At 36.8% G+C, this 26,184-nt stretch overlaps 1 protein-coding gene across 2 annotated transcripts in view; it reads right to left on the reverse strand.

The window, feature by feature from the left end:
• Positions 1-208: 208 nt before the first annotated feature.
• The window catches only part of TBL1X (transducin beta like 1 X-linked), a 369,185-nt gene continuing 343,209 nt past the window's right edge, over positions 209-26,184 (reverse strand). For both annotated transcript variants that reach the window (XM_074213593.1, XM_074213592.1), the window contains 7 exons: positions 25,007-25,067; positions 16,096-16,217; positions 13,297-13,371; positions 12,280-12,407; positions 4,937-5,102; positions 3,171-3,272; positions 209-527 (listed from right to left, as the gene is read on the reverse strand). In XM_074213593.1, coding sequence (XP_074069694.1) covers positions 501-527; positions 3,171-3,272; positions 4,937-5,102; positions 12,280-12,407; positions 13,297-13,371; positions 16,096-16,217; positions 25,007-25,067 — 681 coding nt within the window. In that variant the 3' untranslated portion in view covers positions 209-500. The remainder of the gene's footprint in view (positions 528-3,170; positions 3,273-4,936; positions 5,103-12,279; positions 12,408-13,296; positions 13,372-16,095; positions 16,218-25,006; positions 25,068-26,184) is intronic.

Raw genomic sequence — 26,184 nt, forward strand, 5'->3', positions numbered from 1 at the left:
TTTATCACAGCATTTTGCTTTTTTTTTGTTTTGTTTTTGTTTGGTTTTTTTTGGCACAGCTTTCATGGTTTTGTTGGTTTTTTTTTTCCCCAGCCATCAGAATGAGTTCTCAGATGCAAACCCAACAGTTGCAGTGTCTAGCTGGTGGCTTCATGCTTCCAAGGCTGAATGTTCCAGGTGGAAACCATCCTTTCCCCTGTGATATGACTGTGTGTGTGTTTGTGTGTGTGTGTGTGTGTGTGTGTGTGTGTGTGTGTGTGTGTGTGTGTGTGTGTGTCTGTGTGTCTGTGTGTGTGTGTGTGTGTATGTGTTTTACTCCTTGATGAAGATTACAGAAGAATACTAGACTCCTTGTGGCCAGGGAGAGTTGTTGTCATTGTACACTCTAACTTAAGTCAAGTTTGTACAGTTTTGAGCTGTTAGAATTGTTTTTGCAGAGTGCTGCTACCTCACACATTCACTGCTGGTCCATTTAAAAATTTTTCTATAGAATTTTGCTTTTATTTCCGCAAATCTAGAACACAAACCTGGAAAGAAAGAGAAAGAGGTCAATATTATGAGAGATCACAATTCTGTGATCTACAAATTCAGTTGATTATCTATCTCACAGATGATTGCTGCCTAAAATGGTGGCTCAACACAGGAACCATTCAGAATACAGGTCAAGCCACTTCAAAGATAATTTATCAATAAGTGCCTAGAATATGCCTGGGAATATAAAGAGAAAAAAAAAGACAAGAGAGGGAGAGAGAAAACTTGGAACCCAAAATCTTACAAAAATGAATAACAAAAACTATCTTTATATGTAATTGGAAAAAAAAAGATAAAATACTATTAAGAAACAGACAAAAAAAGAAAAATAAAAAGATGAAGCCATTCCTGCTTGCAAAAAGCTTATATTCTACAAGGGGAGGGAAGAGCACATAACACAAATATATCAATAATACAACATAGTTTGAAGAAGGCCAAAAGTTACTAATAAGTTGGAGAGCAGAGGAGGCTTAACACAAAGGATGACACCTGAGTTGAACGCAAAATGAGATAAGGGTTTTGAGAGGTACAGATGAGGAAGGAATAGATTCCAGACCCAGGAATGGGGGTTCTGTGACCAGAGGCTCTAAGTTCATATCCCACTTCTGATACTCCTTGGGTGACCTTAGGCAAATCCCTAATTTTCCCTTGGGCTTCCTCCAATGAGGGAGGTTGGGCTACATGGCTTCAGCTAAATTAAATCTGAATTATTTGGAACCTCAAGAGTTATACAAAGGGAAAAATAAATTATTCAACCACTAATAACTTTTTTTTTGTTTTGCAAGGCAATGAGGTTAAGTGACTTGCCCAAGGTCATACAGCTAGGCAATTATTCTGAGGCCACATTTGAACTCAGGTCCTCTTGACTCCAGGACTGGTGCTCTATCCACTGTGCCACCTAGCCACCTCTTCTAATAACTAACACGATGATCTCAAAGAAAGGTATAATGGAAAATGTTGGATTTGAAATAAGGTGGTATGGTTTTGTTTTGTTTTTTTAAATACAAAGGAGGCTCCCTTGGGGATAGGGCTAGGTGCATTTTTAAATTTGTAGTGCCCAGTATATAGCAGATGCTTAATAAATGTTGAATGATCACTAGTTACACAGTAGGTGTTTACTAAATGCCTAGTATAGCGCTTTGTTGCACAGTAGGTGCTTAATAAATGTTTGTTGAATGGCATCCTAGTACACAATAGGTTCTTCATAAATGTTTACTGAATGGTGCCTAGTTGCATAATAGGTGCTCAATAAATTCTTGTTAATGGTGTCTAGTTACAGAGTTGCTGCTTGATAAACGTTTGTTAAATAATATTTGATAGATTTTCCTCCTTTGGATTCTACTACAAATAGACAAACTCTATGATCTCTTTCAATTCTAAATCTTATGTGTCTTTCATGAACTTCAGTTTCCTCAGCTATTAAATGGAATCAATACTTGTAAGAAAGACAATTTTGAAAGTCATGATGGAAAATGACATCTACATTGAGAGAAAAATCTATAGCATCTGAATGAAGACCAAAGCATACTATTTTCATTTTAAAAAATTGGTTTTATTTATTTTTCTTGCTCATTTTTTCCCATTTTTTTCTAATTCTTCTTTGACCACATGTTTAATGTGGAAATGTGTTAAAAATGATTGTATATATAAGCCTATATCAGATTACTCACTGTCCTGGTGAGGGGAAAGGGAAGGGAAGGAGGCAGAAAAATGTGGAACTCAAAATCATACAAAAAAAAATCAATGTTGAAACTATTTTTACATATAATTGGAAAAAAATTAAATTAAAAATAATATTTTCTCTACCTGCATTAAAGGATTTTTTTTGGGGGGGGAGAGGGTGGCAAGGGGAAAGTAAGAATTCTTCTGTAAAATTGAAAGGGCTTGAGAAATATGAATTTCTACAACAACTCTCCCTAAGACCAGACTTCAAATAGTTAATCTTTAAATATGATGCAGTAAATAATTACATTACTTTTATTTATCAAAGAAAGAGAAGAACGACACTATCATTAATACAACATCAATATACCGTGGAAACTCAGAAAAAATATTCTATTTGTGTCAGTTTGCTTATGAAAATTTCTGACTCTGCCACCATTATAATTCAACATTTTAAAAGATCCACAACTTCCCCTCTTTTATGCCTTTCATGAAAACAGATCTCAACTCTCCCACTTCTGAGCAAATGGTCTTTCTGAGTTGTGGTCATTGCCAGGTAGCTGGCTAACCAACCAGCATGGCAGTGTTACTTAGGATTGAATACTTGCTCTGCAATTTTATTTACCACTTGTGCAATTCTGATTAGTTGTTGAACTTCTCAGGGCCTCAGCTTCCTCATTTGTAAAATGAGAAACTTAACGGTCCCTGTCTGGTTTGAGATCAATGATCCTTCTAAGTGATGTGTCTCTGAAAACTGACTTTTAAGGAAAGGCATGCAGTCTACCTTTAGATCAACTTCAATGGGATTTGCCAAATTTTACTTTTCACCAGTATAAGCAGTGAGAACTTAGAGTCCCCCTGTATGCTTTGATGAGGCATTGGAAGAGGGTGTGTTGGAAGAACTTTCATTGCCTTGTTGATTCTGTCCCTAAAGGTTGGCTCATAGGAAAAATCCCCCAAAGAAAAAAGATGCTTACAGAGCCGTCAGATGCACTTGCTCCAACTTTATCTCCCCTAGCATTCCAGCATACCTCGAAGATTCCTCCAGTGCCTCTGTAGCTATGTACTAGAGTCCCACTCTGCAAAAGGAAATAAATTTCCACTTAAAAATATGATCTGACACTTAAAATATCACTTTGAAGTTTACTGTCAAATGAAGTTTTACAAAAAGCTAAAACCCAAATTCTTTTCTGGATACAGATAAGCCTGTACTAGTTAACCAATACTACACAGCCACAATGAAACCATGCATATGATTAAATAGTAAATATACAAATTTAAACTCTATTAAATGTATAAATATAAACCTGGAAAGAACACTTTGTCTGAATCAAGGAAGTTCTTACCACATAAATATTTGGGGGTTAAGAGGCAGTATGAAATTTTAGCATAAGAAAAATGTCAGAAAACCTTGGGTTGATTTTTGCCTTTTTTTACTACATAGAAAACAAATTCCGGTAACCTCTATGAAAGATAAACAAATGTCTGCTTTACTAAGCTAGAGTAAGATTTCATTTCTCATTTTTCAATATGGTGAGTTACTAACTACTTTTTTTCCTTAATACTTAAAATAAATATATTTATTTTGGGGGGAGAGTCAATATGGATCAAATAGTTTTAACATTTTTTTTCCTTGCTATGTGTAAATTATTTCTGACAAAAAAAAGGATTTGGAATCTTTTAAAAAACCTGGTACTTTAATCAAGATCGTAGTTTATAAATGGAAAAGTCAATTTTTCCATTGAATGTTTTTGAAAATGAAGTGTTTCAATTGTTTTATGTACAATAAACTTTAAGACACAAATCCTTATCCTGTAACCTTATTTGATTTATAGACTGAAAATTACCTTTCACCTACATAAAGCAGAATTCTTTATGCATTTCTTATGGCAAAATTTTAATTTCATTCTCCTGTCACTTAGTATCACTTATTGGCTAATGTTCTTCCATGCTTTACCAAATGCTTTGAGTACCTAGGTGGTGAAGGACATGGGTAGACCCTTCAACTGGACTTAGGGTCTAATGGAGAGTTGTGACAGGCAAAAGAATAAATAGATTATAGCATTGTATGTGGTATCTAAATGGATAAAATATGTGCAAATATAAGAAAGAGAGGAATATCAGAGTTCACTAGGAGAGTTTTGTGGGGATCAAGAAAGACTTCTTTGAGGAGATGTCATCTGGGTTGGGTTGAGAAGGATGATGTGGTTTTCCCACAACAGTTTTTAGTTTTTTAATCACAGATGAAGTCAAATAGAATTAAGAAGGTAGTGCAGAGCAGAAATCTTCTATTTAGGATGGTCATGCTAGGTAGCAGCATAAGTTGATTTCAAGACAAGATTTTCACTAAAACTCCTGTATATTTGTTTTTCTTTATAGAATTTTAAAATCTGTAAATCTTGACAGAGAATTGTGGTATGATTTTGGGAGATTAACATAGTAGTGACCCATTTAGCACTCTTCATTATGCAACAATTTCATTCAGGAAATGTGGTTTGCATAAAATCAATGTATAAAGTTTCTCTTACTCTTCTTTCAGTTGTTTCATATTTTAAATTATTTGTTTGGGTTAATACAGTTCCCAGAGCACTCAACTATCCACAAATCATATACCACCCACCATCTTGAACATGTGAAGAAAAGTTAATGATCGCTTCCATCTCAGAAAAAGTTGTTCGATTGTATTTTGGAGGTTAAGATTTCATTTCTGGTTAGACATCCATAATAAAAGTCATACAATCACCTGAGTATTCCAGATGTGGACACATTTGTCAAAAGACCCACTAGCCAAGTACTTTCCATCAGGGCTAAATGCTACACTGTAGACAGGTTCTTGATGCTTGGTCAGTGTATGGATGCAAACTCCCCGTTCAACATCCCACAGTCTGACAGTAGAATCGAATGATGCACTGGGGGGGAAAAAATCAAAGAAAAATGAAATTTAATGTCCTTCCTTGAGTCATTTTAGTTCATTAAACCAGGTAACAAATTTTATTTTAGCTCTATTTTATTTTTCTATACTTTCAAGTTGGAACCTGACGATTAGAGAATTCTTTTCTCAACTCCCTAATCCCCAAACTAAATTACTTAATTTGTTTTAAAACACATAGACATTTGGAGGGAACACATAGAACACTGAAAGTATTCAATATTCATAATCACCTGTCTCTGCTTCAATTGGTGTGCATAAGAAATATTTCTCTGCTAAATCAGATTTTTAAATACTTGTATACTTTTTAAAATATAAAACTTGCTATTGTTCTAAGCAAATATTACAATATTTGAGAAAATCATTGGCTGAGTTAACAGATTTTTAAAAACAGTTGATAAGTATTCTACAATTCTTTTTTTGAAAACTTGGAAATCAAAGTTACCATCAACATAAAAAAATGTATTTTTTAAAATGTTTTTTACATCATCATACTTATCCCTAACATCCCTACTACTCCACCTCTAGAGAGCTATCTCATATAACAGAGTTATAACAACAACAAAAAAGGAAAAAAAAAAAGGAATAAATCTCAGCACAACTGATCAGTACATTGAAGTCTAAAAATGTGAACACTGTATTAAGGCTTCCCACTTCCACAAAGGTGTGGTGGTGGTGATGGGGTAATACTCTCATTTTTCTTCAAAAAAAACATTTCACATGAAATAAATTGCTCCTCAGAAATCAATCCAACTGGGCACTTTTAAATGAAATCTCTACAGCATGGTAAAGTGGAGAAGGATGCCACACTTGTTATTAAGGAAAGCCAACTACCCTACATGATCATGGGCAAATCACTTTCATTTTCTGAGTCTCATTACTCATATCTATGAAATAATTTGAATAAAAAGACTCATATTGTCAGAGATACAGCTAGAAAATTCTGACAAGTGGGGAAAATTTAATCAAAAGAAAGGTAAGTGGGGATCTGTTTTGAGAGTAGTTGACACACAGAAGTAAGGGAGGCTAAAGAAATAGGAATTTGGGGTGCTCAGAAGGGGCAGCTTATGGGGTAGAGAGAGAAAGTGCCTGGGAAGTTCATAAAAGACAAAGATTAAGGAGTCAAACAGGGTAGACTGAACTTTGAGGGGATCGCTTAGTGAGTATGGAAGGGATAGTCCAAAAAGTGGTAGGGGGAATAAGGAGCACCCCAATTTCTCTTCCTTGGCCTTGTGTGTTTCAGAAATTGTAAGAGAAGGAGCAGCAAAAGCAGGCCAAGATGTGGGTCTAGAAGGAAACTGGGGTTAATGAAAATAAGGAGATGGAAGGAATGTGCTAAGTGATCTAGAAAGAAGAGAAATTTGGGAACAACAGAGGAAACTTCCAGAAAACAAAGAGGGTTATAGAATGAGTAGAGCTTGGGTTAAACTGGAAGAGAAAAATAATAGCAATATGGATAATAAGCAACATTTATTTAACTATGTTTAAACATGGTGCCAACCACTTTACAATGATAAACTCATTTGATCCTCACAACAATCCTGGGAGGTAGTGTTATTATTCTTTCTATTTTGCACATGAAGAAACTGAGGCAAAGAATGATTTCCCCAGGGTCCCACAACTAGTAAATATCTGAGTCTGGGTTTGAATTCAGATCTTCCTAACTCCAGCCCCAACTCTATCCACTGAGCCACCTTGCTGCCAACAGAGAGGTAAAGGTAAAGGGAAGAAGTCCAGCAGAGATGGTCTTAGTGGGGTAGTCAGAGGGGCCGGTCTGCTTTTTCCCAGTCTCCTCTGCCACTCTGTTTTCACAACCTCTCCTGGTCACCCCCTTCTCTTATAGAGTATGGACCAGTAAAAGTCCACCAGGTACAGGGTCTGAATAGGAGTGAAGGCTACATTAAAATCCCAGATTCCCCAAACTTGTAGTCCCTACTTAAAGAGATAAAAGAAGATAAGGTATGATAAGGAACTTTTTAAACTTTCAACCAATCTATAATTAATGTTCATAATTAATTCAGCTCAAGACTTATTTTTACTATAGGAGAAGTATAGGCTTCTCATCCAAGGACTCAAAATTCTCATGACCTACAGAGGAGGCTCATATAAAACATACAGACAACTGTAATATAACACAGGAGGTGATACATGCTATGAGAGACAGAACACTAAGATGATTGGGGAGGGAGAAAGACCGCTTTTGAAAGGTGTGATAGCAAAGGTTTCATGAAGGAAGTGCTTTTTGAGCTGGGTGTTGAAAGAGAAATGGGATCTGGATGTAATATATCCTAGAAAGAATATGAGAAAGGAGATGGGGAAAAGTGTGGAGAATACTCAGGAAGTAGCAAACAATTCAAATTGATTAGGCTACAGGAATAAGTACAAGAGATTAGAGGGAAACTAGAAACATTATATTAGAGTCATTTTGTATAGGATCTCCAGGGATAGGGTAAAAAGTATGGTTTTATTCAGGAGGCAAAAAACAGTCAATGAAAGATATGATCTGGGATTTACTTGAGGAAGGATAGAGAGAGATGTAAGACACAGGTACTAGGCTACTGGAAAACTTCAGGAAAGAAGTGATGGGGGTGGGGTGGAGACTTGCCAAGGGTGGTACCTATGGAGAAGCAAAGGAGGGGACAAATGAATGACTCATGAGAAGGATTGCTCATGATGGGTGAGGTGAGAAAGAAGAATACATTGAAGATAATATGAAGTTTCAAGGAATGGATGACAGGGAAAATGATGTAGCCATCCACAGAAACAGGAAAATCAGAGGTGAATTCTTTTTAAATACATTAATTTTCATTGTTAATAATTCTTTTTTAGATGTTAGAGGAACAACCATATGGAGCTATTCAGTAACATATTAAAAATGTAGGTTGGCATCAACCAGAAAATTATTGAACTGTGATATATGAACAGAAGGAATATTACTGTAAGAAATATTGAATGATAAATTCAGAGATGCAGGAGAAGACCTGAAATTATTGACACAAAATGAAGTAATAAGGAAAACAACAAATACACCAACTATGATGTAAAAGGAAAGAACTGCCAAAAAAAAATAGAAATTTAAATGTTGTGAAATTACAAGGACCAATTTTGTCTGCAAAGAATAGCATCTTTGTAAAGGTGGAATGCTGTACTATGTGTGTGGAAGACTGAATATACTTTCATACATTTTTGTTGTTAATATTTTGGTTAGTTTTTCTGCACTCTTCCCCCCCTCTTTTTTTTTTTGCCACACAATGGGGTTAAGTGACTTGCCCAAGGTCACACAACTAGGTTAAGTACTGAGTTTCTGAAACTGGATTCGAACTCAGGTCCTTCTTACTCCAGGGCTGGTGCTCTATCCATTGTGCCCCTCCCCCTCTCTTTTAAAGCCTTTTTAAATTTTAAAATAAAATCCTTCTTGATAGTGCTCTGAATTTCTTTGGAAAATGTAGGTATTGGAAAAACAAAGAGATCTAATTAAAATTTGTTTTTAAAAAAAGAAAAACTGTGGATTTGGGAACTCAAGAGAGAGGTCAGGGCTAGAAATAAAGATATGGGAATCATATAAATTGATAGGATATTGGCAGTTGGAGTTAATAACATCACAAGGACAGAAGTGCACAGGGAGAAGAGATGAAGACCAAGGACACAGAATTTCAGGTGATGCTTATCTTCTTGTCTCCCCTTCCCTTGACTCCCTGCCCCTGCTAGCCCCAAAATAGGTTATACCTATTAAAGGCAGTTAATAGTCTTTTGTTGTTGTTGTTGTTTATTATTGTTTCCAGCACAGCTCAAACATGGTATACTGTATAAAGTTAATGACTATTACATAAATGGATGAAAACAGCAAAGAGTCAGAGAGATAAGAGGAAAACCAAGATACTGTAAAGTCACAGAAGCTTAGGGAGGAGAAATAGATTTTGAAAGGCATTCAAAAACTGAGTCATTGTAAGGCTTTAAATGAAATGTCCCCCTGTATCATCAAAAAAAAAACCCCCAAAACAACTAAATTAATTGGATATATACATCAAGTATATTTTATAATTCTCTTATTTCCTGAAAATCACATTGGCAGAAAGCTGCCCTTGAAGTCAAATCTCCAATACCTCCTGGGTTGGGGTGACCCCCAAGCAATTGATTCAGTGTTTTGAGGTAATTCTTCAAGACTATAATTTGCAGATGATGTGTATTCGTAGAAGAAATGAATTTCTTTACCTCTTAACTTCTATTAATGAAAACATAGGTTCAGTTCCTATCCTTATTCCTATCCTTGAAGTAGAATAATTCCTTTGAAAAATACAATCTGATGTCCTAAATAAGGCAGGAATCCATCTAGTCTCTGCCCCAAATATTTCAGTGACAGGCAGCTAATTCAAGAGACAGGCCTTTCTAATTTTGGACAACTCCAATTACTCTTTATACTGACCTCAAAGTTCCCCCCCATTAATTTTCCATTTTTCCCTAGGTCTGTCACCAGTAGCAACAACAAAAAAGGGGGAAGATAAGTCCTTCTTCACAAATATCTGAAGGGAGTCATCAGGTCCCTTTTGAAGTTTTCCCTTCTCTCAGCTAAACATCCCAACTTCATTAGATTGCTTATCCTATGATATTTTCCAGGCCATTAGCTAACTTCTTTATTTTTGGGGGGAGGAGGGAGGGTTCTGGTTCCATAAAATTTAATTTTTTAAAGTATTTTTAAAGCATTTTTAAAGTATTTTTAAAAATTATGTATAAAGACAATTTTTAATATTAATTAAATTTTTTTCTGCTCTCATAAAATTTAATTTTTTAAAGTATTTTATTTTTAAAAAAATTACTAAAGACAAATTTTTAACATTGATTAAAAATTTTTTTTGAGTTCCAAATTTTCTTCCTCCTCTCCCCTCCCCCTTCTCCTAAAAAAGCAAGGATTTTAAATAGGGTGCGTATTTGTAATCGTATCGTATAAAAGTTCTTTTAGAGTCTTCTATAGACTTTCTGGCTTTTTTTTTTTTTTTAGTCCAGGAATGGATCTATGATTTTTTTCAATGTAGGGAACTGCCAAGTGAAAACTCCTACCACTAGTGCAGACTGGCTGCCTGTTTTAAATTTATATTTGGAGGATCACAAGAGGTTCCTGGTTACACTGTTGGTATCTGTTAGATGAAACATTTGAACCCTATGTCTTCTGGACTCTAATCTTGACCCTCTTTCTTCAAGTTTTAATTCTCAATTAATATCAGAACCAAGCACAATCTGATCAGCAAAAGGATTACTCATTCCTGCCTCTGTCAATCAATCATGTGGTTATTAATAACTGCGCTAAGCACTGAGGAAGTAAAAAGGGTTTGGAAAAAATTAAGTCTGCCTCAAGGAACTCAGTCCAATGGAAACTATACTTCCATTAATGATATCTAATTTATCCCTTCTTTTTAGTAATCTATGTAATAAAATACATATACAATGATAAATAATAATAATAATAGCTAGCATTTATATAACATCCTCTTTTTTCCCAGTTTTGCTAAGCTCTTTATGAATATTATCTTATTTGATCTTCTCAACAGTCCTGTGAAGTTGGTGCTATTTTTATTCCTATTTTGCACCTAAGGAAACTGAGACAAACAGGTTAAATGACTTGCTGAGGTTATACAGCTAAAAAGTGTATGAATCAGAATTTGAACTCCGTTCTTCCTTATCTACTGCTCCACCTAGCTGCCTATATATGTTATAGATGGCAACCTTCAAAACAAGAAAATTTGATTAACCAGAACAATTCATTCTTTGACCTTGTCAAGAGAGTAGAAAATTTTTGTTGTTGTTGGTCAATTGTTTTCAGTTGTGTCTGATTTTCTGTGACCCAATTTGGGGTTTCCTTAGCAAAGATACTGGCATGGTTTGCCATTTCCTTCTCCAGATGAAGAAACTGAGGCAAATAGGATCAAGTGCCTTGCCCAGGGTCACCTTGCTAGTGTTTAAGGTCAGATTTGAACTCAGGAAGATGAGTCTTCTTGACTCCAGGCCCTATACTCTATCCACTGTGTCACCTAGAAAATGCATTGACAGCTAATACAAACACACAGGTGAAAATCTGCAGAAAAACCTTGCCCAAATTTGGGGAATTGCTTAGAAGCATTCTAATGCTGCTATGACTGTTAATTCATCACTATCAATGTTAATTTGGTTTGAGATGAACAAAGAATCAACCTCCCAACCAAGCAGAACTCACTCTGTTGCTGTTCTATTTCAAAGTCATCATTAAAAGCCAAGATTCTGCCACATTTTCTAATGATTTAATATTGTTTTTTCTTCCTATACCTTTAGTAGATTCTCTTGGAGGTTATGAGAAGACTCAGAGAAGAATCACCTGGGAGGATGAAGGATTTCAATTCTTGGGAAAAATACTCACAAATGATCAAATCATAGCAATATCATAGCAAATCAGAGCATAGTTTTAGACAGTAACCAACCCTTCAAAGTATTTCCACACTTACTGTTTTTTTTTAATAGTTCTAAAAGGGTTGGCAGATAGGGTTAAAACAAGTGGTAGGGGGAATGGAGATCTAATTAAAATTCATTTTTAAAAAGAAAAACTGGATTTGGGAACTCAAGAGAGAGGTCAGGGCTAGAAATAAAGATATGGGAATCATATAAATTGATATGATATTGGCAGTTGGAGTTAATAACATCACAAGGACAGAAGTGCACAGGGAGAAGAGACGAAGGTGCTAAGTTCCTTGAGGGCAGGTATTATCTTTCCTTACTGTATCTGTATCCCCAGCCTTTAGTTTTGTGCTTGCACCTAATAAATCTTTACTGACTGTCTGTTGGCAAATGGACAGATTTTGGAAGAAACTGGAACCAAACACACCATTCTACAAAATTAAGTGTACAAAATATATAAAACAGAACAATCCAAATGTGAATCAATTTTCTAGATGCTACATTCATTTAGAAACTAAGTTCATTTCCTCTTTGACCTCTGCTGAACAGAGGTCCAAAAAAGAATAAGCTACTTTCCCAATTCTGCCACTTTGTATACGGAAAGCTTTTAGTAATTTTTCTAATAGAGACAACTGGCTACATTCCTACATTACTGACAATGAAAATGCTAACTAGAGGGAATGCTATCCCACCAACAAACAGTATTAGACTGAATTCAGAGTTTATTTTGGTTTTACCTTGCTAGCATGATGTTGGAGGTTGGATTGCTGGTACCTGGCCCTGTTGGACTCCATTTGATGGTATAGATCTCTTTGCTGTGGGCCTGAAGATCATGGACACAAGTATCTTGCTTCATACTCCAAATCTGGGAAATGCAAATAAAAAATAAAAATGTAAAGCAACTCTGGTATTTCCTCCTTTTTTGCTTTGGGGAGGGGGGGATCCTGAGGGGGCATGCTGTATATTACTAATCTCTTTAACTGGCTATTCTATAATTAGATTCTCATTCCATTCTATACTTTGTCCAACTGTGAAGCAATCTAGGATTTTGAGCAGGAGCAGAAAATAAAGATAATACAATCTAACTCTTTTACGTTTATGGATAAGGCTTGCAATAAAGTTATCTGCATATCTAATGGCCATTCTGTTTTCTCATCAGACTCATCTGGGCTTACTGAATATGATATGGCACCATATTTCAAAGTCCTTGGGCATTTGAATAATGATTAAAAACTAGACAGCATTTTAAAAGTAACAAAAGATATCTGAGGTGCTAAACTCTAAAAAGTAAGCATTTTTTGAATAATGGAGGTCCATTATACAGTGATTAGCAATGATACTACAGACATAAGATAAACTTAACCTAATATAGAGAACCTGGTCTTTATAAGCTAGGAAAAAATTTCCTGTGTTAAAATGAAAATTAGGAGCCCCTGAATGAAGAGTTAGTCAAATTTTATATTGAAGTGGGAAATCCCTTCTGCTACACCTGGATTTTTTTTCCCCTCAAAATTATTACTCTTCTAGTTTACTTCCTCACCTCCACCAAAAAAATTTGACAATAAAATTACAAAAATCCAAACCAATCTTATCAGGGAGATATATAAATTTACCAGGGTGGGGGAAAGAGAGGGGTGCAAGGGAAGTCTGAACAAAGAGACCTTTTAAATGATACAAAAGCACTTGTTACATATGGATATGCATTTATGTATTTTTAGAGTGCACAGTTCATTCTTCAGATGAATCTCTTTTACCTTTAATGTCATGTCATCAGAACAGGATGCTAACAGCATTCCGGAAGGATCCCATTTAATTGCGTTGACCTCGTTCTGAAATATAGAAGGTTTTTTCCCTTTCTTTTTTTAAAGGTAAGTAAAATCAAAATACCTATCATCCAGCAGAGGGCAACAGTGTTTTACATTTATCATTTAAAAATAAGATTTTCAGTTTACAATCAATTACGTCTTTGACTTTCAAAGAAGAAAACCAAAGTACATCCTCAGCTCTCCCCATCCCCAATTCCAATTTCCTTTTCTCTCCAGACATGCCCCCATACTGTCTGTTTGTCTCACACGCACGTGCGCACACACACACACACACACACACACACACACACACACTCTCTCTCTCTCTCTCTCTTCACAGACTATCACCTTCACTCAAATTTTCTCTTGTAAAGATCTTAAATTGTAACTGGGAAGGAAGGGGCAAGGAGAATGTGTACTAACAAAGTGAAATGAATTAAATTAGTTATTATAAAGCTGAATTCTGATTAAAAAAGCAAACAATCACATTGCTTTGGGAGAGGGATGAGTAAAAGTTGGAGAAAACATGATTCTATGGTTTTGGAACTAGTATCATTTACACCATAAAAGATAATATTTTAAAGGGGACAGTATGGAAAGGAAATGAGCAGATGGAGAGAACCAGAGAGACTGGTCTGTAGGAGTTAAAATTTGTTACAGCACCAGCACACACCCCAACCACAAGGCAATGGAACACCAACATAAACAGCCGTACAGAGATTTATACAAATGTGCCAAATATTCAGCAGATAAAAAGAGTAAAGTCGAATACTGTGGTGACTAGACTATTATGCGAAAAGTCTTTTTAAAAAATTAATTTAACATTTGTTTCAATTAAACAAAATTTTATTTTTTCTTCCTCCCATCTTTTCCTCTGCTCTTCCCTTTGGGGTTAAATTGAAAAACAAAACCCTTCTAACAAATATGCATAATTTAGCAACAAAAATTCCTGAACTGACCAGAACAAGAGCCCTTTTGATAGTTCTGATTGCAAATGTTCCAGATGGAAGCTGAGGCAGGTCTTTGAAGGGTGTTACTATTTATTGTCTGTACCCCAACCCCCACTCCCCAATATATCAGTTTGGAACATTGTGGAACAGGGCAGAGGAACTGTAGAAGACACATTTCCCTAGGCCTTTTTCCTTGGAATCACCCAGAGGAAGTTGGAAAAATATGCTGAACTTTGTTTAACACATACTTTGTTTGGTTTGATGGCTTTAAAATGTTCAGAAGGAATGAGGGTAGGGCCCCATCAAGAATAAAAGAGGGAAGAGTGATCTAGAGGGAGGAAACCAATGAGTAATGATAATTAGAGGTAATATGACAAAGAGAAAGAAGATAGAAGATGGTAGGTAACCACAGCCATCTCCAGTCTCCTGATTCATATCTGGCCATTGGCCCTGGAGAAGAAGGCTAGGTGGGTGACAGCATAGCATCCCCCTCACTCAAATCCAATTCATGTGCTTATCATGGCTTCACTTCCCTGGGTCTTGGGATGGCAGAAGAGACTGGTTCATGTGCTTAGGGTATCTAGTAGTTGACCACAGTTCTAGGTGAACTGTGTTTTAAAAAGGTTAAATGGTAAAAATTGGTAAAGGGGAAGAAGAAAGATAAGCAGATACTGAACAAAATGGATACAATTACTTTATTTGTATTTTGTTATTTGTCAACTATTGAATATTTGGAGCTTTGTAAATAAAATGAAGAAATGAACTTATTAAAAAAACTATTTAAAGTAGTGGGTCTATAGTTGTGTTTTGCCGTCTAATGTCTGAATTCAATGTAATCCCTATGCTGGTACCACCCTCCCCCAAGTGGATAGAGATATAGATGGATAGATCAACAGAACACATTAATACTTACTAACTGTGTTAACAAATTTGTTGCTGTTTGGTTATGTCTGAGTCTTTACAATTCCATTTTGGGTTTTCTTGGCAAAAAAAGTGGTTTGATGTTTCTGACTTTACAACTAAAGAATTGAGGCAGACAGATTAAGTGACATGCCAAGATCACACAGCTAGTAAATGTGTGAGGCTGGATATGAACTCATGAAGATGAGTCTTTCTGATTTCATGTCCCCTGCTCTTTATTCACTATTACATCCACCTGCCCAGTGCTAATGTATATAAATAAGCAAGCTAAACAACCTCAAATTCTAAAAGGGGCAAGACCACATATAGTAAGAATTGGAAAGAAGAGGGGTTTACCTATGCACAAGTATGATTTAGAAATGGTGATGGAGAATTCTGGGAAGAGAAAGGTGATAGCTGGCTGACCTACTGGAGCCCAGAGAGGGTTCTAGGAGCATGGTCCAAGGTTCTGGTAGGGGGTGAGGGAAAGAGAAAGGACAGGGTTGGGGATGATGACCAGGGAGCACAGGTAGCATGGTTCTTGCAAAATAAGGCAAAATCTCACCAATAAGAGCCTAAGGTAGTTCCAAGGTTCCAGTGGAGGAGGAGGAGGAGAGAGGAGGAAGAAGGGAAAAATGAGGATAATGGTCAGAGTTCATGGAGTGGTCTATATCTGCTTCTTTCTGATACCTGCATTTGGACTCAATCTAACCACTGTGGCTGTACAACTATCACCAAGCACAAACGGCTTCAGACTCTTTTAAAAAAGACTTGAAAAGCTTCTATAGGGCTTGCCTCCCTTTTAAGTGATGGAAACATCACTGGTTTAAAATAAAAGCTCCTGAATCTCAGGGCATTCCCACCAAACATGAATCCTACATTCAGACGGTTCACTTACTGTGTGTCCTTGGAAGGTTTTGACTGGGCGATCACAGCCAAGTCGGCATACGTGAATACACATGTCTGTGCTGCAGGATGCAAAAGTAGTGTTGTTTTGCCAATCTACATCCAGGGCAGGGGCTGCAAAGCATGAACAAAAGGCACATTAGCCATTGTGGATGAGCACGGTCCCCACCAGCCTGCCTCTATGAGGCAACATTGCTCTCAACATATTAAATTTGAAGCTATTTATTACATAGGCAAATTTAAAAGAAAGAAGTGAGAACCAGAGTTGCTAAACATATGGGAGATCACAGAAATAAATGGGGTGTGCAGAATAGCTCTCTTTCAAAGAATTGCAACCCAGTCTATATCAAGTTTCAAACATTCACTGGGCCAACCCTACACTCTTCCCTGGAGAGTGTATTTTGTTTTATCTGACCCACAATTTTCCATGAGGAAGGGTGAGTAAATGTCACTATTAATCATTACTGATTCTAGATATTTTATTTCTGGAACATGGTAAACCATAGTTTTCTTTTTTCCTTCTTTCAGAAGTAGGGGGAAAGACTGGCAAGGTGGATAAGAGCCTCAGCATATAGTAGAGTTTTAACTATGGAATGAGTGAGGGAAGAAGAGGGAAAGAAAAGACAAAAGGAGATTTGCAATTGTACATGACAGACATATTCCAATATGACCCTCTTTCTCCTGAATTTCTTTTTGTTGTTGTTTAGTTGTTTTTAGTCTTTTCCAACTCTTTATGACCCATTTGGGATGGGTTTGCCATTTCCTTCTCCAGGTCATTTTACAGATGAGGAAACTGAGGCAAACAGGGACTTACACTAGTAAGTGTCAAGGGTCATATTAATTCAGTAAGATGTTTTTCCTGTCTCCATACCTGAAACTTTGTGACTTATGGTGGCATTGAATTTTTGCTACTCTCTCATCCTTAGCATCATAATGGGTATTCTAGGATTCTTCTACTTTAAGGAGACTTCTACATCATGCCCAAAGGAGGTTCAGGGTCATCCCTGTTCACTGGATAGTTTTTATCAAATTTATCTGCTTAATTTAGAAAACACGAAAGAAACAACCTGCAACTTGGCCCTTAACTTAAGAAAATAATAGGCTCCAGCCATCAAAGGTGCTTCAATTTGAGAAAAAGTCCCAATGTTTCACCCAATCTGGTCCATCATCAGAGTATTCCTTCAGTGTGAAGGCACATCCCAAATGGAATGCTTTTAGATTTTTTTTTCAAGGCAATGAATGGGGTTGAGTGGCTTGCTCAAGGCCACACAGCTACGTAATTATTAAGTGTCTGAGGTCGGATTTGAACCCAGGTACTCCTGACTCCAAGGCCAGTGCTCTATCCACTGCACCACCTAGCCGCCCCTGGAATGTTTTTAGAAGACAAATATATAAGGAGTAGCTAGGTGATGTAATGGATAGCATACTGGCTCTAGAGTCAGAGGACCTGAGACCAGTATACTCTAGCTGTATGTCCTTGAGCTCGTCACTTAACCCCCATTGTCCCCCCCGCCCCAGACAAAAGACAATTATCTGAAAGTACCAATATGACCTGGGAGATGAGGAATCTGGAGGACACTTCAACCTTTCTTCTAAAATATGTTTATCAGTACAAGTTGGAAAGCAACAAAAGCCTGGCCCTTTAGAGATTTTAACTGAGGAAAGAGAGATAGGATGACCATCCCCGGTAGTTGGTTGTTGTATGATGTCCAGGTCCTAGATAACAAGGTTTTCTGAATGAACATCTGAGATATAGGACACATGAGAGAAGTTCTCCCCTAAAAGGCTGGGGGACACTATATAACAGCAAATTCTGTTGAAGGCAGACACTAATTATTTCAGTTTTCTTATTTTTTTCCCAGCTGTCTTATAAATGCCCCAAGGAAGCTATTGCAGGCTTTTTCTCTTGTTCACATTTTTTGATGGAGAAGGGACTAGAAATGAGCTAGAAGGAATTACAGAAGCCATCTAATCTAAATCCTTCATTTTACTAATAATGAAACTAAGGCCCTGAGAAGGTAAGACATTCCCCAAGGTCACACAGGTGGCAAAGGAAGAGTATGATCCAAGTCCTTTTCCACTGTCCCTCTGAGAACAAGCATTAACCTCCACAGCTTGGTGAGGCATGCAGAATACAAATTTAGCGGATGATAATGTAACCATATTAATGTAACTTAAGGAGTTAAGAAAGTCTTGACTTCCTCACTCAACACCATAATACATAACTTCTTATCTACAAGGTACCAGTGGCAGAAGAGGCTTTCGAGTTAGAAATGCAGTTTAGTTTCAGTAAAAATCAGTTATTCCTGGCCTCAGGAATAATTCCTTTTAGGCCAGGTTAGGATTGCTAACAGGTGAGATAAGATATGGGTGGAGGGAAATGGGAAGTAGGGCTGGAATGTTATGTAGCTAAAATTGAATGGACCACAGAATGTGCAAGAGGCATAATTTACAGTAACTCTGGAAAGGGACCTTAGAGCCAGGATGCAGGGGACAATTTTTTTGGTTTGGTTTGTTTTTTCTTTCTGTTTTTGGGTATACCTAGGTTCTGGCCCAGAGCTAACATTTAATTAAGACCTGCTGAATTAAATGATTTCATCCTTAGTGCTCTTATTTCTTCAATAAATTTTTTGCTTATGATGTATCATGTGCTTTTTTCAGATCAGGTCCAATGATTATTTTCTATCTCATAAATTAAGAAATTTGAAACATAAAGAGGTTATTGTTACCATTTTGCCCATGGGATATATGAAGCCCTATGGAAGTCACTTGGGTCTAGTATCCATGACCTTATTATCAGTGTAGTGCTTTGGGTAATGACTGTTAGGCATCCAGAAATCAGACAGTGATAAATTGTTATGTTAAGGAATAATGAAGAGGAGCTGTGTGTGTGTGTGTGTGTGAGTGTGTGTGTGTGTGTGTGTAAGGGAGAGCGAGAGACATCACAAGGTTGCTTAGGAACATCCACCACCAGAGGCTAACTAATTTACCCAAGGTTAAACAGTGAGTCAGCACCAGAGATAGAAAGATAATTCAGGTTTTCCTGTGTTTTAACAAGAAGATTTCTCTTCCTCATTTTCCCCCACTATTCTTTAAATAATGGGCTGAGCCCTTCTGCCATCTATCTCCCATACAATGGTGGAGATACTATTAACTCCAATGTACGACTCCATGCCCAAGGGAAAGATACTGTGTGGGCAGAGCTGGCTGAGTGTCAGAAAAAGCTTTTTAAAAAATGATATAAATCATAAGAGCAAAAGTTCTTTCTTTTTTTTAATACTCCCAGCAGTGTATTTAACCAAGGCACAACTATTCTTGGAGTATTTCCCACGTGGACCCAGAGGAATGAAAGAAATAATCAGTTCTGTCAGAATGCTGATCAGTTAGCCACAGGACAATGTCTACAGATGATTCTCATTTGTAATAAAAAAAAAAATTAGTTAAAAAATGAATTCCAAGGGGCAGGCTCTGTATTTGGGTCTCCATATTAATAAAATGGAAAATGTGAAGACCTGCCAGGAAGGTTTAGGGGATGATCACCAGGAACTGAGCAGCAATATTAGTCTTGTTGTTCTCTGGAATGGCAGGAATACAAATTCTGTAATTAGGAGCTGCTTCCTTTTCTCTGTCTTGGCTCTCTGCTATGGGTGGTTCCCCAACCCACCTGCCTCTGATGGCACCAATGCTGTCATCTGCAGCTCTCACACAGTTGCCCAAAGAGCCATTTGTTCCTGAAGATGTGTGGCAGAGATTCAGGGTGGTGGGATGATCCAGGTTCAGCATCCACACTTGTACTTATGCTGGTAGGTACTCCTTGGACCAGAAAATCAGTTCTGCAGGGAGCCAGTCCTATGTCATTTTTAGATATAGCTCTTAACACAGCCTCACTGATAATGATGAGGCATTTAATAAATACTGCCGTTGCTGCTGATAATGATGGAGTCCCATGATTTCTCATACCATCTGGATAAGTGTCTGATGAATGGAAATACAATTTCTCACCCCATCCAATTAAGTGACAACCCCCAAAAGGAATTTTTGCTCTTATGTTTTCATCGCTCCCTAGCCCACTTGAATAAAACAAATAAGCTGTCAGGACCTGAGGAAATTTTTTTGATCAGTTGTAGCGGCATGGGGCACATTGGATGGAATGCCAGATTAAGAATCACTCATTGCCTGCTTAGAGGTAAGTATCTATCAATCAACTAACAAGTATTTCATAAGCACCTACTATCTGGCAGTCACTGTGCTAGGTAGCAGAAATACAAAGATAAAGATGGAATAATATCCTCTCCTATACCCACTCCAGGCCTCAAGGAGGTTATAGGCTACAGAAGAAAGTAACAGGTACAATATGAACAGAGAAAAAAATATATGTATGTGTATATTAGAGAGTAAATTAAGGACACACACTTTAGTATAGATGCAGATATCTATATCTATGTAGATATAGATAGTATGATATATGTTAGTATGTGTATATGTATGCATGTATGTTTGTATAAATGTATTATGGATGGATAGCAAATAATATGGGGCAGAAGCAGAGATAAGAGACAGGATGGAGACAGGAAAGACCTTACTAGCAGGTGGCCTCTGAGCCATCCTCTGAAGGAGGGTGAGAATTCAAAGAGGCAAGATGGTGGGCATGCCTCAGCAGGAGGGGAGAAGGCAGAAGCCAACTTAGCCAACTCCCTTATTTTAAAGATGAGGAGAAGAAGGCTCAAGAAGGGAAATGAATTTCCCAAGGTCACACAGGTAGTAACCATCAGATGTGGAATCTGAACATAGGAACCTCTGGTTCCAGAGTCAATGCTATTTTTCTCTGTATCAGGGAATGAGGAAAACCTAAGTTCAAAATGCATCTCTTGATGCTAGACCTATGAAGATGTTCAAATCACTTAATTTTTCTAAACCTCATTTTCTCTATCTTTAAAATGGGAATAATTTCACCAATAACACTTCCTCCTATGGTTACTATGAGAAGTGACATCATAAGCACAAAGTGCTTTGTAAACTTGAAAGAGCTATGCAATTATTATAAATATACATATCTATTTGCAATCCTCATTATAAATATAGCCCACTGGTAAAATAATTCTAGGCCAAAAGCTCCAACAGAGGGAAACTAGAGGATTATTAATCTTGTACACAAGTTAGATGACACTCTCTTCCCTGAAGGCCAGAGAATACATTTGGGGATTGCCACATTTTGCTGAAAGACTTCAAACAAATTATTAATGAGCATGCTAAAGGGAACACAATGGTCCAGACTTTGACTGCAATAGAGTCTAGAAAATAGCAAGAGTAATGTTTGCAGGGTTTCAAATGGATTTCTAACCAGACACATAAGAACTTCCAGCACCCTGGGGTTGTAAAGCTGTCATCAGGCCCATCACTGCAACAGAGAACGTGATTGTTTTTAGAACTATGCCAGACTACAAACAAAAAGAAATCCAGGAGGAATAGTATTTTGACTTCAGTTTCACTTGGGTTTTGCCAGTTAATAGGACAAATAAAAAATGCCTAGAATGTTAGTATAATAGTAAATTGCGTAGAAGAAAATCGGTAATTAGGAAATGATTTTTCAGGGTGGGTGGTGGTGGGGGGAGTGGAGTGATCTGCTTTTTATGTTCACCATAAGCTTCTTCATGACCTACTTTCTCTCTCTTCTCCATGTTATTGGTCTCCTCTGTTGGATCATCACATCCCCTAAATATGGGTATCTCAAGACTCTGTCCATTTTTTTTCTTTTTTATATTTTCCACTTTGGTGGTCCCATCATTTCCTATAGGGTTGTCTTTATATATAATTATAATTTATATTTAATTATAATCAGATGGTTATCTCATCTATAGATTGAATGCAGGACAGACACTGATTCATGTCCACATATTTACTGTGACCATCCTCCATATTTAGAAAGCTCAATTCTGCCTCCTAGAATCTCTGACCTTCTTTTAAGATTTAGCCCAAATGTCACCTTTTACAGTAATCCATTCCTACAACTTCTCCACCTCCTCCCCTTAGTCTTCTCTTCTAAATTTACTTTGTAGGAAACTACCATATACTTATTTGTCTATATAGGCTGCCTCCCTTTATTGCAATATAAGTTCTTAGAATTTTTTCTTTAAATCTTTGACCTTTATCAAAATGCCAGACCCATTAATAAACACTTAATAAATGTTTTCTCAAATGTGAAACTGAAAACCTTACAAAAAATGATTGTTGAAAACTATCTTTGCTGTGGCTGAAAAAATAAACTTACTATTTTTAAAAAATGAATGCTCGGGGGCAGCTCGGAGGCACAGTGGATAGAGCACTGGCCCTGGAGTCAGGAGTACCTGAGTTCAAATTTGATCTCAGACACTTACTTGATAATTACCTAGTTGTGTGATCTTGGGCAACTCATTTAACCCCACTGCCTTGCAAAAAAAAAACAAAAACAAAAAAATGAAGGCTTTCTCAATGTTGATTGACTTCCAAAATAACAGGTTTGATAAGGTAACAACAATACTAATGAATGGGGATTCTAATCCATTTGAAACACTGCAGTCAACCCCAAACTTTCTAGAACAACAATACATTTTCCTGCTTTTCCCTAAGGCAATACCCTCTTGTTTTTAAAAATGATTATACTAGATCTCATGGGTACCTCTTAGAAGTGGTGTGAAACCATACATTGGAATTAGTATTCATTTGGCTCTCTGATAAGACCAGAGCAAAAAACCCTCAGCAGGGGCAAAAAACTATTGGGAATGGATCACGTAAGACCTCAGAGACCCTTGCTCTATTGTTCCTGAATTTACTCCAATGTAGAGATCAAAAGGGGAACTGTTTCACCACATTCTTGGTTTCAGTTCTTTGTATATTAGCTGATGGCACAGTGGACAGAGTGTTAGGCTTGAAATCAGAAAGATCTGAGTTCAAATCTGACCTTAAGTACCAGCCTGCTGGGCAAGCCACCTAACCTCTATCTGCCTCAGTTCCCTTTACAGTGACATGGCATATAATAAATAATAGGACCCACCTTTCATGGTTGTTGTGAGGATCAACTAAAATAATATTTGTGAAAAAGTATTTAGTACAGTGCCTATATATAGTAATTGTTTCCTTCATTCTCAAAGAGGACCAAGACATCAGGGGAGATGATGCCATGACAAACACATGAATTAGATTTGAGTGAGGGGGAGCTGTGCCAGGTCATCAGTCTCGCTTCCACCTCCAAAGCTACTGGGTCCGGTGGCCAGACATGAAGCAGGACAACTAGAGATAGTCTTGGATGTGAGGCAATCAAGGTTAAGTGACTTGCCCAAGGTCACACAGCTAGTAAGCTTCAAGGGTCTGAGGCCAGTTTTGAACTCAGGTCCTCCTGACTCCAGGGTCGGTGCTCTATCCACTGAGGCACCTAGTTGCCCTCAGGTACCCACTTTGGAAGACTGAGAGTCAGGACCTATGAATGCTTGTATTTTGCCTATGATGAACTTTACAGCCTGTGAATTTAAAATCTGAGGTTTTATACCTCCAGGATCAGTCTTGAGTTCTTCAACTAAGAATCCTTAACTTTGAGTTGACTGAGGTGCCCAAATTTCCCTGTCATGACTGAATAAATAGCCTCAAAAAACTATTTATTCTGGATCATCCATTTAGATACCATTTCTGAATATTCATTTCCAACTCTTGCCCAATTAAAGCAGATTAGGTGTGGTGGGGAAAGAAAGGTAGGAAAGCTTTTGTTCCCATTCTGAAAATAAACTAACTCTTATTACACCAAACCCTAAAGCTTCTATTCCTTCATCAAACAACCTGGGGCAAACAACTTCATAAACATTCACCTCCCATAGAACTGTAGCTTCTTTAAGACCCCATCCTACCTGGTAACCTAGTAAGACCTTCATGTAAATGAGGATTTGGTTTTTGGAAAGAGAGACTGGAAATCCTTTCTTCTGTAAGTTCAATTATAACATCAAAAAATACATAAGGTTCTAGTTAAAAGTGTCTCCAAATTGTGCTAACGGTGTGTGGTCTTGTTCTTGGGAATTATTCTTTGTATTCTGTACTGATTCTCTCAAAATTCAAATTATCAGGGTCAGTCTAACATGTGGTTAGCCTAATGAAATTATACCATAATGATATTTGAAAATGTTCTTATTTAGGCATTTCATCACCTTAATTTATTAAAAGCCAATTAGGAGTCCCTTTAACATTCAGCAAGTCCTTTGGAAGGAAAAACAAATTCTTTTCAAGAATGTTTACTGCCTAAGGGAAAAGATCTTTAAAATCACTTAGGCTTAACACAATTTTTTTTTTTTTAGGCTTTTGTAAGGCAAATGGGGTTAAGTGGCTTGTCCAAGGACTCACAGACAGGTAATTATTAAGTGACTGAGGCCACATTTGAATTCAGGTACTCCTGACTCCAGGGCCGGTGCTCTATCCACTGCGCCACCTAGCCACCCCATGGCTTAACACAATTTTAAGGGAAGTTGTATCAATTCACCTCTTAGCTAAAAGGTCACCAATAGAACCATGATAATTTTTTTAAAAAGGCTGAGGTTGGAAACAAAAGGAAAGTTAGGGATTTGGACAACTTAAATCCTTACTGCACTATATGCCCAAGTTGCTTTGTGAAACTCTAACATATTAAAGAAAAACCACATGATGAGTGTGGTTGAATGTAGTTCAATGATAACTAATCCCCTTTCAGAACAAAAGGAAGAACAACACAGACTTTACATGGATGGCTCACCTTTGCCTACCTGCTTGAACAAGTGTGGAGTTGAGAGCACCTAAGCTTAGAAAACATGACAAGACTTTAACAAGACAACACTTTGCTATGGATGGCTACTTTTTTTTTTAAGGTCATTTCTTAAAACTATTTTTGGGTACCAGAAAAAGATAATTACCTGAGTGGAAAGGAAACTGTTGCTTAGCTTCTCCTGTATGGGCATCCCAAATTATTGTTGTCTATGCTCCGGAAACAAAAGAAAAAGTTAGTTATTTCGCTCCTTTGAAAGTTTCTTCTAGGAAAAAAAAAAGTCTGCTAAAAGAAAACAGCATATTTTTAATCCTCTTCTCAGTTTAAAGTTACAGATTATATCTTGTTGTATGGAATTAAAAAAAATATAACACCAAAACCCATTACATTTCATTTGTCCTTCTGAACAGGTGAAAACAAAGTGTGGTTTAAAAAAAATTATCTAGCATCTTACCAAAGAACTCCAGAAATGGACATTTCTGATATTCCTCCTTATTGCAAAATTTCACTGCACTAACAACAGGTAGTACAAAATCATAATTTTATTACAATTTTGCTACAGATAGTGAAAGGTGTTTGGGTAACTACTTATTTTTACCAAAATACTTAAAAAATAAGGCAGAACTTTTTCTTTTTAGGTTTGTTTTTTTTTTATGCAAGGCAAATGGGGTTAAGTGGCTTGCCCAAGGCCACACAGTTAGGTAATTATTAAGTGTCTGAGACTGGATTTGAACCCAGGTACTCCTGTCTCCAGGGCCGGTGCTTTATCCACTACGCCACCTAGCAGCCCCAGCAGAACTTTTTCTTCAAGGTGTTGGAAAACAATGTCAATTATAATCAGTTCATTCATTTAGGAGGGATGACTAGGAAGGACTAACTGGAATTAACTTTCAATTCAATGATTTAATTTTGTATTATTTCCTCCTCAACTTCCCAATCATATAACAAAGCTGATATTTAACAAAATTATAGGAAAATTTCAATTGATTGGTGACTGTAGAAGAAATTCAGAAAATGGTTTTAAAAACTATAGTTTACAAAAAATATAGGGTTGGAGTTGGATTAACAAAATTTTTTTCCATTGAAATAATGTTCTTATAATTAGATATTCAGTCAGAAAAATATATTAGGGAATATGGGGAGATTATTAAATCTTTTAGACCTTGACTTTTTTTTAGTGTTATTTTATTTTTTCCAATTAAATTCAACATTTTGTAAGTTTTTGAGTTCCACATTTAGACCTCAACTTTTAATATAGCTGGAATTTACTAGTCAATGAATGCTTAAAGTTGAACAAAGAAAACTTTTTGGTTCCAATTTTCAAAT

The sequence above is a fragment of the Macrotis lagotis genome, chromosome 1, assembly GCF_037893015.1.
Source record: "Macrotis lagotis isolate mMagLag1 chromosome 1, bilby.v1.9.chrom.fasta, whole genome shotgun sequence".
Lineage (NCBI taxonomy): Eukaryota > Metazoa > Chordata > Mammalia > Peramelemorphia > Peramelidae > Macrotis > Macrotis lagotis.